At 41.7% G+C, this 14,482-nt stretch overlaps 1 protein-coding gene across 2 annotated transcripts in view; it reads left to right on the forward strand.

Moving 5' to 3' along the window:
- Ak9 (adenylate kinase 9) overlaps positions 1 to 14,482 on the forward strand; it is a 130,138-nt gene that overhangs the window by 88,244 nt on the left and 27,412 nt on the right. For both annotated transcript variants that reach the window (XM_006512939.3, NM_001370813.1), the window contains 4 exons: positions 807 to 1,067; positions 4,486 to 4,610; positions 7,997 to 8,216; positions 10,557 to 10,622. In XM_006512939.3, the coding sequence (XP_006513002.1) occupies positions 807 to 1,067; positions 4,486 to 4,610; positions 7,997 to 8,216; positions 10,557 to 10,622 (672 nt within the window). The remainder of the gene's footprint in view (positions 1 to 806; positions 1,068 to 4,485; positions 4,611 to 7,996; positions 8,217 to 10,556; positions 10,623 to 14,482) is intronic.

The following is a 14,482-nucleotide window of genomic DNA, read 5'->3' on the forward strand; positions in this document are numbered from 1 at the left end:
CTTTTGGCTTACATGGCAGGATAATGTGAAGGCCATTCTCATTCCTAAAGGCTATTTTTGGCACAGTGAATTATGTTCACTGGTATCCTGATGCTTAAACATAACTGAATTTGTGAAGTAAAAATTCCTGTCTATAGGAGGCTCTAGAGAAGGGTCAAGCAGTTAAAACCACAGACTGCTCTTGCAGAGGACCTGAGTTTGATTATTAGCATCTTAGATGACTCACAACCACCTATAATTCCAGCTGCAACGTTTCCAAACCGTCTTCTGAACTCCTCAAACACCCACACTTACACACACTTACACTTACACACACACACACTCCTAAAAATAAACTCTGGAAAAAGACGAATTCAGATAGTTCGTTCAGTTGAGAGCTCTTGTTGCTCTTTCAGAGAAGCTGGGTTCAATTCTCAGCACCCACCTGGTGACTCCCAAGCAAGCGTCTGTTAGCTCCTAGTCCATGGTATCTGTTGCCCTCTTCTGACCTCCTCAGGCACCAGGCACTCACACGCTGCACACATATACATGCAGGTAAAACACTCAAACACATAAAATAAAGTTTAAAAATTACTTTCTTTAAAAAGTCTTCTCTTCCTCTTCTTTTTTTGTTTTTGTTTTGTTTTCTGCTTTTGTGGTGGGGAGGGGAAATTATTTTGTTTCTGATTGCTTAGTTTTGTTTTCTTTGAGATGAGGTCTCCGTATGCAGCTCTGGTCTCAGAATGCCTGAATACTGTGAACCAGGTATGAACCAGGCTAATTACTCAAAGCTTCTTTTCCTTCCCCGCCCCCACCCTCTGTGCCAGGCTCCTCCGCTAAGGATTTGTCTTCTGGGTCCTCACGGCTCTGGCAAAACTGTGTGTGCAAGAAAGCTGGCAGAAAACTTTGGCATTTTTCACATTCAGTTTGATGAATTTCTCCAAGAAAAAATGCTGCTCAAGGCTGAAAGGAAATTTGGACCTGAATTTGAGGATGATTCCGAGGAGGAGCAATTGGTGAAGCAAGAACTTGAAGAGCTTGCAGCTCAGGCAAATGTGAAGATTGAAGAGGACACTACAAAGAAGCAGGTAATAAAGGGCTAAGGTTGGCCTGTGCGCCCCCACGTGCCCAAGGACAGACAACTGCCTGGAATGCTGGGGGCTGTCGTTCACAGAAGACAACAAGCCAAGTGTCTTCACTTGAGTAAACAAGGGTAGCTGCCCCAACTGCACAGGATATGCTTGGCCAGGGTGCCAGGCTCGGTAATAGGGCAGGAAGTACGAGAGAATGTATGCTTGCCCCCATTGAACGAAGGCAGGAAGTACAATAGCCTTGTGGAATTTGCCTCTGTGAATGCCTAATTCAGGAATCCTAGATATGGACCTAGCTGGGTCCATCTTCCTGGCCAATATTAAGTGATGCTTGCTTTGAATTATACAATTGTGTGAAGGGATTCTGGCCTAGACCTTCTCCCCACTCCCTCTGCCTTGCTAAAAATCATTCGATAATGTTCCTAAAAGTAGCCCTCAGGGTCTATTCCCTTATATGGCCACTTCCTCCTCCAGAGGCTGACTACCAACATCCAGCTATCAAAGCATTGAAATCCAGCAATCAAAAGCCCCCTTTGGTTCACCTAATTAGCATACCCAATCAAAATATAACACTGCATCCTAGCCCATGGTTGTGGTCTTTCCCCTCACAATTTTCAGGTTTAACAGTAACCCTGGTGATGCCCAGAGGGCTGCTATATTGGCTGCTGAAACTGGTTTATAGTCCCCACCCCCATCTCCCCACCCCCACCCCTGACTACAGCAGCCTGGGTAGGCTAGACTCAGTCGCTGTCCAGGGATGCCCACTAGAGAAATGAGTCACAGGAGAAACCGAAGGGGAAGATTCAGTGGGTGTGCACAGATCCAATCCAGAGTCCAGTGATCCCAAGTTCATCTCTGCTGACACACATGGTTTAAGCAGTCCTGGTCAGAGTGTGGTAACATTGTCTCAGCTTTGTTTCTGCAAGAGGCTCCAAAGAATCCTTGCTGCTTGAGGGGACACTGCTAGAGATGGCCACACTTCCCGGGAGAGCAGGGTGAATAAGCCCCCTGCTGGTTGAAATCTGTACCCTAAATCCAAGATGACTGTAGATTTAGGACAATGACATTTAGGGACCTCTGTGGAGTCTAGAAAAGAACATTGTAAAAGGTTGAAAATAAGATGCCTCCCTTATTTTTGTGTGATCTCTCCATGAAGGGGAATGGACGTGGGTAGGTTGGATAGTACATGTCTAAGTAGACCCTCTGAGTGAGGAGCACAGCCCATGTCAGGTGACTGGTGCAAAGTGACAGCAGGGACGAAAAGCTCTGTCCTCCCCATTAACCTGTGAGCTCAAGTGAGGAGCTGACCTGCTCTCTGAAATCAGCATGTATGTGCCTTTTATACAATCCAAGTAATATTCAAACTACAGAGCTCTGAGGCAGAAAAGTCGGCATAAAATTCCCCCTCTCCGTCCGATGTGAACTATAAGCCATCTTTTCCCCTAGCATATGAAATACTGAGTCTTACATGATTTTGACAAAAGTCAGGAAAATGTCTCCTCACTGAATGCAGTGTAGCGTTTACTGGGGACATTTTGTCTGGTGAGTCTGACTTATAATGTAAGGTTTCCCACTATTGTTAATTTTTTTCTGTCAAATACTATTTTTTTAAAAGTGCTCTGTTGCCATTGGAGATTTTAAAATATTAATATTTTATATTAATTTAATAATTTACTAATATTAATTTAATAATATCTAGTGAGGTCTAATAGAAATATGTATATATATTAAATGCTTTCAATCCAGGGTTGTGAAAAGAAACTTCTGGATTCTAATTCTTTTTTTTAAACCCTTCCTTCCTTTCTTTCTTTCTTTCTTGCTTTCTTTCTTTCTTTCTTTTTAAAGATTTATTTATTATTATATGTCAGTACACTGTAGCTGTCTTCAGACACACCTGAAGAGGTCATCCAATCTCATTACAGATGGTTGTGAGCCACCATGTAGTTGCTGGGATAAGAACTCAGGACCTTTGGAAGAGCAGTCAGTGCTCTTAACCACTGAGCCACCTCTCAACCTCCTTTAAACCATTTCTTATACAATGAAGCAATTTTCCTCTTAAATGAGCCCCTCAAATGGACCCACACACAGTTACACATAACAAAGAGACTGTGCAACTTTGAGAGTGACATGTAGTATCTCAGTAGGTCACAAGGCAGGTCCTCAGACATGATTTAAATGTTTGCCTGTGTATTGTGTAGTCAGAGAGAAAATGGTAGTCAATAAATGTAATGTACACTGACCCAGGTTTTCATATTCTCTGTGGATGATCAGTTCATGCTGAGTCTTGTTATTATTGTTGGTTTTTTTTCTTTTTCTTGAATTGTCTGACATCTCTGGAGGAACATTAAGGAGTTTTACTCTACATAATAAGATATCAAGCCTGCTTCCTAGAAAGCAAAAGTTTATCAGAACCGTACTCATTTTCAGAATTTTTGATGGTAAAAGTATTCAACAAGAATAGTTCCATTACAGAACCTGGAAAATGGCTCAGTGGCTAGGAGAACTTTTTGCTTCTAACAGTGTAGATGATCCAAGTATCTACATGGTGGCTCACAGCCATCTATAACTGCAGTCCCAGGGAATCCAATGCCCTTTTCTGGACTCTGTGGACACCAGGCACAAGTTCCTCACTACCTACAACAGTGTTCTAGATTCCCAAATGAAAGACACACATACACACACACACACACACACACACAGAGAGAGAGAGAGAGAGAGAGAGAGAGAGAGAGAGAGAGAGAGAGAGAGGAGAGAGAGCCTATATTTAATATGCCCTAAGCTGCTCAATGGCTGGGCCACTCCCTAACATCCATGCAGCTAACACACTCTCCCCTTTGATATACCTGAATTCTTACTAAAACCTATATTCCACCCTGGCCATCCCAGACCCAGCTGGGGCTGCTTTTTCCCGGCTCTAATATGTTTGTACTCTTCCCCTTGCCCCTGAATCCTAAAGTCCTGTCTCTGTCTCCTTGCCCAACCATTGGCCTCTGGAAACTTTATATACCAATTGAAACCAACTGGGAGCAGGAACCCCTCAGCATCTCACATGCAGGATTCTTGTGCAATTTTGAGAACCCAATGAACATAATACAAGTGTTAAACCAAATCCACAACAGGTGTGTGGTATGAATCAAGCAGGTTTGGGGCAAAATATGACACATTGTGACCCTGGAGCCATATGTGAAAGTCAGTCATGTTCTCATAGTGACTTCTCTTAGCTACATTAGGTGCTACTTGGTATCTAATCATATTATACACTGGCACTCAGAAGTCATGTTTTAAAATGGTTACAAGTAGCAGTATCAAAAGTAATGGCAGAGAAAAACAAAAGTCTCATTCTAATCAGTTGTAAATAGCACTGCTTGTCAAGACTGAGCTTAAGAGTCTCTTACTGTCTAACTTCTGCCTTTAGCTTCCAGATGTACAACTCACAGAGGAAGAAGAAGCAATCAAGTTGAGTCTAACTGACAATGAGCCCCTGCCTTCAGAAATTCTAGACTCCATTCTTTCTGAGTGGTGGCTTAAAGAACCAATACGGTGCGTTCATACACAAGGGCTCATGTTTCTTACTGATTCTATTTCCTTTGCTCTTAATGGTAAAACTCAGTCTGATTTATAAGTGAGAATTTACTCTTACTCATCCATATAAACTATACATTAAAACATCTGTGCTTCTGAAAAATACTGGTGCCAGAGACCTATCCCAAATCTATGAGACCAGGACCCAGACACCAGCACTTTTTATGGTCCCCGGTGATTCTAGTGCACAGCCATAGTCGAGAACAGTTTTCTAAGTTCACATACCCACATGCTACACTGGGCTCTTCCCTCCTATGTCCTTGTAATGATTGCAGTCATGACCACTAGTTACCTTAGCCCATTAGCAAATACCTACAACAGTCCTGTCCCACATGGGACAAGTCTTCAGATCACTGGAGTTTAAATCACTCCCCATTTTCCTACCAGAAGAGTAACTATAATTAATTCAGGTCAACTTACTTAGCATATGTGAAAATTAATCATGTTATCACAGTCACTTCTCTCATCTGTATTAGATACTTTTAGCATTTAATCATATTAAAAATTTGGTACATAGAACAAGGTGCCCACAGTCATCTGTAACCCCAGTTCCAGGTTGTCTGGCATCATAGCACATATACAAACATTCAGATAAAACACACACAAAGAAAATAAAAGTAAGTAAATAAATCATTTTTAAAATGTGTAATATGAATTAAAAACAATATAGATATCTGTATAGAGATATATAACGTACATTCAATTTGCTGTAAAAAGTTTCACTGTAAAATCTAAGTATTGAGTATTACACAGCCAACACATTTTTCTAGGATAAAGCTTTACAATGTCATGTTATAGTATATGATACTAAATTTTAAAAGATGCAGATATATATCATAATATGATAGAGAGCTGGACACGTGAAGAACTAACTGGAAAGACATGCACTGATATCTAGCAGCTACGTTATAAATACTTTACTGAAATGTATCAGCCTTCCAATTATTCCCATGGCCCTAAAAGTTGTGTCATCTGAGGAAGAATAGACACATGAGTCATTGTCATTGGCTATAAGGAGACGCTGGAGGAAGGTGCATGGCAAAAGCACGGAGGGAGCGTCATGAGGGCTCTTCAAAGGCAACACTTTCCTTAGGCTAGGTTCTTCTCCTGAGCCGAGAACTTGGACTTTTAATAAGCTTCCAACTATTAGTTATCAGCAAGATAACTGCAATTTTATATTACAAGCACAAATATTATTTTAATCCAGTTTTATACACTTTGAAGAAAACAAATATCATGTCTGCCCCTGCTTCTTGAACTCTGGGTTGATAGAAACAGAATCATATAAAAATTCCAGTGTAGGAATCACAGAAAGTTTGGCAACAGTAAAGGATATTTTTAATACACACACACACAGGCATACACACACACACACTCAAACACACACAGGCATACACACACAGGCATACACACACACACTCAAACACACACAGGCATACACATACACACACACACACTCTCACACACACACACACACAGCTAGTATGTGCCATGAACTGCAGTGGTTTTGGCACATGCAATGCTTTCAGCTCTCATAGAAACACAATGGCTTAACGGAAAGCAAAGACTTGATAGTCTCCTGTTGCTCTTGAGCACAACAGCATCAGAGTTGCATTGTTAGAGGATTTAATTTTAAGGTTTGCTGTTTGAGTTGATGAGTTGGTTTTCATGAAAAGTCATCCGAGGAATTTTGACTTAGGATTGGGACAGAATTTTCAATAATTCTTGAAATGGTCCTAAGAATGCTGTTGCCCTTTTGCGTTCCATTTTTATCCACAGTGCTGACCTCAGCACTATCACCACATGTCTGAGGAACATGGAAGATGCTGTATATCCTAAGCATCAAATACTTAGCCAAGATTTTATTCTTTGTTTGCTTGGTTTTCCTGCTGGTTTCTTGTTTGTTGAGATGAGATCTCATTGTGCAGTGCTAACTGACCTAGAACTCGCTTAGCGTAGATCAGGGTAGCCTCAAACGCACAGAGATCCTCCTTGTTTTTACATGAAAATAAGCAAGCACATAAGTTTTTAACAGATGGTAAAATTATGTGTATTGCCAAGGAATTGTTTTAAAACAAGTTTGTTATCACTGAAGTTTGATTTGTAGAGTTATTTTACATACCTGTATATCCAAGCCACCTAAAAATTTCCCAAAGTCTTACATGGTAGTGCCCACCCTTAATCACTGCACTCAAGAGACCAAGGCAAGCGATCTTTGTGAATTTGAGGCCACTCTGGTCTACAAAGCAGGTTCCAGGCCAGCCAGGGTTACATACTGAGACCTTGTCTAAAAACAAAACAACAACAAATAAAAATAAATAAATAAATAAATAAAAACTTCTCAGACTAAAAGGGGCTGGCAAGTGGGAGAGGTATAAATTCTTTAAACTATTTATTACCCATCGAATAAAGTGAAAATTCATCAGTACATGCTAAACTCTATGATCTAAGCGGAGATAGTACCTGGGGATTGGGGGCGAGTAAAAACCTGCAGGCTTTGCAGCAGGCAGGGAAATCTGAGAAGAGTCGAGAACTAAACTAGGTTCTGCTAGATTTTTAGATACCAGTGCTAGGCCAAGATTTCAAGAGTCATATTTTTTGCCACATTTTAGCAAACTCAAATGTCTGGGATAAGTAAAACATAAATTCTGGAACATAGAGGCAGAGTCGAGCAATCGCGTGCGTGCCGCGAGCAATCGCCATTATAAGATGGCGCTGGCTTCCACTGCGCCTAACTAGTAAACAAGCCTTATGCGCAAGTGCAGGAGTGAACTCACGCCTAGTCACTGCCCATCTCGCAGCGTAGTAATGGGGTGATGGGCGAGCAACGAATCAAGAGCTGTCACGCCACATCAGGTGCTGAAACGTCACGCTGTGGGCTATATAAGCAGCGCCATTTTCCTGGTTCGGGGTCTTCCCTCCTGATAAGTAAGCAATAAAAGCTTTGCCGCAGAAGATTCCGGTTGTCCTGAGTGTGTTCTTGCCGGCGGGGACAAAAGCTTGGGCAATACATAGTATAAGTAGATCTATAATATATTTTTTCTATTTGATTTTTGTTATCATACAAAATAATGAGCTGACTATGACATTTTCATATATAGATATAAATATAAATATATAGATATAATCTCCCACTGATTTATTTCCTCTCACAAAATGGTTCCTCTTCTGCTTTCATGTTAATAAATGTCATATAGAAATTGAAAGCTAGGTAGATGATAGATTGATAGATTGATTGATTGATTGATCTTAATAAGAGAAAAACATTTGATGTTTGTCTTTTGGGTGTGGCTTCTCTGGAATATTAATGATGTTTTAAGCAAATTATAAAATTTTCTACCTAGCTCCACAGGCTTCATACTGGACGGCTTCCCGCGGCACCCTGAGGAGGCCCAGTTTCTGGGCGAGCGTGGATTTTTCCCAGATGCCGCCGTTATAATACAAGTCGATGATCAAGATATCTTTGATCGTCTCCTTCCTGCCCAAGTTCAGAAGTGGAAGACAAAACAGCACAAGAAATTAGAGAGGAAAAAACTCATCAAAGACCTGAAGACAAAAATCAAGGTACACGGGAAGATGTCTGTTTATCACCTAATTGGGTTTCTAAGTAATGTTCACAAAAACAAGGTTTCGATTTTTTTTTGTTGTTGTTGTTGGTTTTTGTTTTTTGAGACAGGGTTTCTCTGTATAGCCCTGGCTGTCCTTGAACTCATTTTGTAGACCAGGCTGCCTCAAACTCAGAAATCCGCCTGCCTCTGCCTCCTGAGTGGTGGGATTAAAGGCATGCACCACCACGCCCTGCTGAAAGTTTCAAATTTTAATGCTGCAGTAAGCATGAAGACATTTTTCATCAAAGTTTTCATCCTTTAATATGAATTTAAAACTATTTGAAGCTTTTTTGGTTTTGGTTTTGGTTTTGGTTTTGGTTTTGGTTTTGGTTTTGGTTTTGGTTTTGGTTTTGGTTTTTGTACAGCGTCTCTCTATGTAGACCTGTCTGTCTTGAAACTCTGTAGACCAGGCTGCCCTTGAACTCAGACATCCCTTGTCTCTGCCTCCCAAATGCAGGACTTCTTTGAAGCTTTTTTCCACCATGTTAATGCTTGCCTTTCTTGTTTTTATTATTAGGTATTTACTTCATTTACATTTCAAATGCTATCCCCAAAGTCCCCTATACCCTCCCCTGCCCTGCTCCCCAACCCACCCACTCCCCGCTTCCTGACCCTGGCATTCCCCTGTACTAGGGCAATACCAAGGGCCTCTCCTCCCATTGATGGCCTACTAGGCTATCCTCTGCTACATATGCTACTAGAGACACAGATCTGGGGGATACTGGTTAGTTCATATCATTGTTCCTCCTATAGGGTTGCAGTCCCCTTTAGCTCCTTGGGTACTTTCTCTAGCTCCTTCATAGAGGCCCTGTGCTCCATCCAATAGATAACTGTGAGCATCCACTTCTGTATTTGCCAGGCATTGGCATAGACTCACAAGATATGTCAGGGTCCTGTCAGCAAAATCTTTCTGGCATATGCAATAGTGTCTGGGTTTGGTGGTTGTATATGGGATGGATCCCGGGTGGGACAGTCTCTGGATGGTCTTTCCTTCTGTCTTAGCTCCAAACTTTGTCTCTGTAACAACTTCCATGGGTATTTTGTTCCCCATTCTAAGAAGGAACGAAGTATCCACACTTTGGTCTTCCTTCTTCTTGAGTTTCATGTGTTTTGCAAATTGTATTTTGGATATTCTAAGTTTCTTGGTTAATATCCACTTAACAGTGAGGGCATACCATGTGTATTCTTTTGTGATTGAGTTAACTCCAGGTCCATCCATTTGTCTAAGAATTTCATGAATTCATTATTTTTAATTGCTGAGTAGTACTCCATTGTCTTTCTAAATTAGTGGGTTTCAGGCCTCCCAGGAGGCCTCTGTCAGGCACAGCAGCAGTTGATGGGCTCTGTGATGGGCTTGGTGGGGCATTGAGAGAGCAGAGTAAAGCTCCCACCCACAACTAACTATCCGGATCTGTGACCTGCCGGTGACCTGCCGGTGCTCTCTCCTGGACTGGCCCCTAAACTGTCCCATTCATTCATCATTCCAATTCCTCACAGACCAGCCCTCTAAATGTCTGAGTCAAGTCTCACTGTCAGGGTTAGAACTCCCAGTGTTGTCCAAATCCATTTCCTAGCAGTGTTTTTAGCTCCAGTAGGTGTAATAAGCCCTTCACTAGGGCAGCCAGACGAGGTGCTTCTGGCTTTCCTTATCAGGGAGCCCCACCCTGGGTGCTGTTGTACAGTTCTCTAGGGATCCCCACTATCACACCCTTAGAATAGGGGCATTGCCTGCTTTGATGATGTGTTTTGAGAAGAAAGTGAAAGGATATATATTGTAATGCCCAAGACAGTGCCAGCCTCTGTCGGGCACACTGTAATTAGTTAAACTTTGGGGAATCCTGAGCTAAGCAACACCAAAACCCTGAGGATGTTTGAACAGATACACTATGTCAGACCCGGAGAAGAGCAGGACCTAATCCTTCACCCTCCCTGAGCCTGAGCGTATCCCCTCCACGGTATACGTATATGCTTTCCACGGCCCTCCAAGGTATGCGTATATGCTTCCCACAGCCCTCCAAGGTATGCGTATACACTTTCCACGGAGACACAGCTGTGCTTCCAAAGACCTGTCTACACCATAAGGAAAATAGATTTCCAAACATTTTCAACACTTGGGAGGGCGATAGCCTAGAAGGGCAAGGATGTGCTAAGTCAGTCACCATCACGTATTTTCCTGGTGAGGTCCCTACCTTCCACCACACCTTAGCCCCAGCTTGAAAAGGTACATTAACACATACACAGCAAGTGATTTTTATCATATTTGTCCATTGTAAACCTGTAAATGTTTCCTCAACAGGAGGACATGGTCGCTAAAAGGAGAGCTGAACTTATTTTGGAGAGAGAGAAAAAAAGGAGAGAAGACGTAAGTAGAATATTATATATATATATATATATATATATATATATATATATATATATGTGTGTATGTATATGTATATGTGTGTGTGTGTGTGTGTGTGTATAAAACACCATAGTCTCAACAGTGGAAGAAGGAGAAGGCCGTGTTTAAAAGTGTACAGGAACTCACACTGGGTTTAAAGGGGATTAGTAAAATTTATTTCTTTTATTTTTGGTATGATATAAAATTGTTGCCAGTATAGGATGGCCCATTATCTGTCTTAAAGACTTTAGGTAATTCCATAGAATTAGAGGCTTGTAAACAATGATCAATTACATTTCTAGAGGCTTCTCTCGTATGCAGAGAAGCAAAAAGGAATCCTGAACAAGTGTCAATACAAACATGTATATATGTCAATTTTCCAAATTCTACATAATGAGTTACATCCATTTGCCAAATATGTTTGGGCATAAGGCCTCATGGATTAACTCCTAAATGCTGAACTGGAGATAATGTGAGGCAGTTAGGGCATTGTTTTATAATCATTCTTGCCTGCCCTTTAGTAATCTTATGTCTGAGCCTTAAAGTGTGGCTAGAAAGATGAAATTTATCATGACCACATCTAGCCAATGCAACAGGATCTGAAACTAAGGCCTCTCCTATTAGAGCTCTGTCAATGTATTCCAGTTTTATGTTCAATACCAAATTCCTTTTTTTTTATTCAAAGATGTAGTATTCTGCTTTGTAGAAAATAGAATGCTGTAAATTTTCTACTAAGACGTGTTCTTCATAAAATTGACTATGTATCCCACTAAAATAATTTATACACTAAACTCCTAGGATTGATGTATTACTGTGTGTGCGAGAGAGGGAGGGACCTGCATGCATGTTTGTTGAGGTCAGAGGATTATTTAGGACTTGAGAGGGTTGGTTCTCTTATCCCACCGTGTGGATCCTCGGCTAAAGCTCAGGCAGCCCAGCTTAACTACAGATGTCTCTTCCCATTTAGTGCTTGAGACTTAATGAACTGAAAGTTCACTCTGGGTATTGAATTTTTTTCCTAGTGACTTTATGGAAAAGTGGGTGGAGGGAACACCATTGGCCTCACCTCCCACAGTGCCTGTGGACAGGTGTAGGTCATTTGTCACTATTGCAGGAATGGATTTTAAGTTTTAATCTTCTGTTTGATTTAAACATTGCTTTGGTATGATGACGACACCCGTGGTCAGAAAGGACTCTGGAGAGATGCCTTTCCTCTCCTGTGCTCTTAGAGGCTCCAGAGCAGCTGATCTTGCTTCATCACACACATTCCATAGGCTGTTCTGTGTGACTGAGGGCAGAGCACTCTGCATGCTTGATAGCCTTCAGATCCTGGGCCAGCCTTTCAATGGGCTCCAGAGAGAGAGGCTTTTGTTGGTCCTTGGCAAGCTTGTCAACAGGAGAGGGGACACCTCTGAGATTAGTTGGGACCCAACACACCAGAAAGTAGTCTTCAGGCAATGGTAAGCGCCCACTGACCCTTCACATTTTCAAATAAGGATGGAGAGGCTACTGGAAAAGGTCTGTGTGTAGATAACCATTGCCCACAATGCACTTAATTGTCTGCATTGCGGAAATAGTTTTGTATTCACTTCAAACTCTTCACATTAGGTGATGACCCCAGCTTCCCCCACTGTGCACTGTGGGGGCAAGGGCAGGGAGGGTGGATTGGCAGCATACCTGACTTACTCTCTTAAAACCAACTCAGGAACACTTGCAGACAAAGCCGTTTTTAGCAGCAAAGAAAACCTTAGTAACCCACAGGTTGGCTTCAGCAGCCCAGTAACTGTTTCCATGGATCCTACGGGAAACATTGCCATCTTGTGGAAACTCTGCCCCAGAATGTGATTAAAGAGATTTCTCTAAACCAGGTTCCAGATCGCTCTAGAATCTCTGCTCTCTTGCCCACTGGCTCTGCCTCTGGGCCTTCTCTGGCATGTGGGTCTCTTCTATTAAGTTGGGAGCCACAGGAAGGGAAGACCCTGGAAAAGCCAGGAGAGTAGATCAACAAAATCACTAGGTGCCCTGGGTGAACCAGAAGTCAAAAGAGAGTGAAACAGGGTACAGGCACCTGCTCCCAACTGCACCTGCTCTCAGCTGCACCTGCTCTCAGACTCACCTGCTCTCTAGCTGCACCTGCTCTCTCTCAGCTGCACCTGCTCTTTAGCTGCACCTGCTCTTGAGCTGCACCTGCTCTCATTTGTACCTGCTCTCAGTTGCATCTTTTTTCCAAAAATTGATTACAATGCACTTACCTATGATTTGCCTGTTATTAACTCAATTTGAGACTTACTAAACATTTTAAAATCTGTAGCTATCTTTCTCCACAGAGTTGTTTAGGTCTACCCACATATCTCATATGTCCCTGAATTCTGATAAAATTTTAATCACCATTCCCCTTTGAATTGAGTAATTCTGTTAATGTATCCTCAAAAACCACCAAACACTCCTCCTGCTATCTCCATCTCACTAGTAAGTTAACTCAAAAAATATTTTTCATTTCAAATATTATCATTTTTTTTAAGATTTATTTATTATTATATGTAAGTACACTGTAGCTGTCTTCAGACACACCAGAAGAGGGAGTCAGATCTTGTTACAGATGGTTGTGAGCCACCATGTGGTTGCTGGGATTTAAACTCTGGACCTTCGGAAGAGCAGTCGGGTGCTCTTACCCACTGAGCCATCTCACCAGCCCAATATTATCATTCTTAATCCTAAAATCTCCACATGCTTGGTGTATACATTTTCTATTTCTATCTTGCAAGGCTGTGGTAACTGCTTTCAAACTCTTGATCAGTGACTCCAGCACATGGGACAGGCATTGAGTCACTGTTGGTTTTTTGAGAATGAGCCACATTTTCTGAATCCCTAACATCCTGAGTAATGTGAGGTTTATGTAATGTGAGGTTTATGTTCTTCAGTGATGAACATTATGAGTCTAAGTTCTGGATGATCTTATGTGACTTCAGAGATCTTGCAGTTTGGTTTTAGCAGACTATTAACCTTGTGAGACCAAGCATAAAGACCATGCTCCTCCTGCATTGGGACTGTCAGAGTCCCTCTGACAGTCCCAGATGAGCAGGATACCTGGAGAGAGCATCTATGCATTGAGTTTGGCATGGCTTTCCCTGACTCTGTTCTCTCAAGTTTTCTTTACTCTCTAGTGATGCTGATTGTAGTTGCTTTTCCCTGGTTGCTCCAGAAAAAAATAAAAAATAAAAAATAAAATAAAATAAAATGAACACAAACACAACAACAAAACAGTAGACTTCTTGCTAGAATCTTAGTGTCCAGGATGTACTTCTAACAGAGGCTGCCCTCTGCACCAACACCTAGAATCTGAAAACTCACCCTTGCCTGGCTGTTTCCTTCTGACTGTCAGTGTGTTTGGCTTTGATCACTCTCTGGGCCATTGGGATGAGTTAGAGAGGGAAGAAAAGGGGGAATGGGAAGAGAAAGGGGAAGGAAAAAAAAGAAGGGCGGGGGAAAGTAGGAAGAATGAGCTTACTTCGTTGTGGTGGAAGCAGATCTCTTAAGATCATAAAGTTTGGAGTATGTATCCCCTATAATGAAGACTGATGTCCGAGATGTCAGGGGATGGGAGAAGCACTACTAAAGAAGAGTAAATTGCCCTCAATTCAATCCTAGAACAACAAAAATCCTGCCTAGTCTCAGGCCATAAGGTCAATCTCTAATACCAACAGGGAGACAACACACACAGTAAGTGTAACAAACAAATTGTTTTTTGTTTTAATTGTTGTTGCTGTGATAGGACGCCATGATCAAAAGCAACCTGGGAAGGAAGGGTTTATTTCATCTTAGAGCTTGTAATTTGTCATGTA

This window comes from Mus musculus, chromosome 10, assembly GCF_000001635.26.
Source record: "Mus musculus strain C57BL/6J chromosome 10, GRCm38.p6 C57BL/6J".
In the NCBI taxonomy this organism is placed as follows: domain Eukaryota; kingdom Metazoa; phylum Chordata; class Mammalia; order Rodentia; family Muridae; genus Mus; species Mus musculus.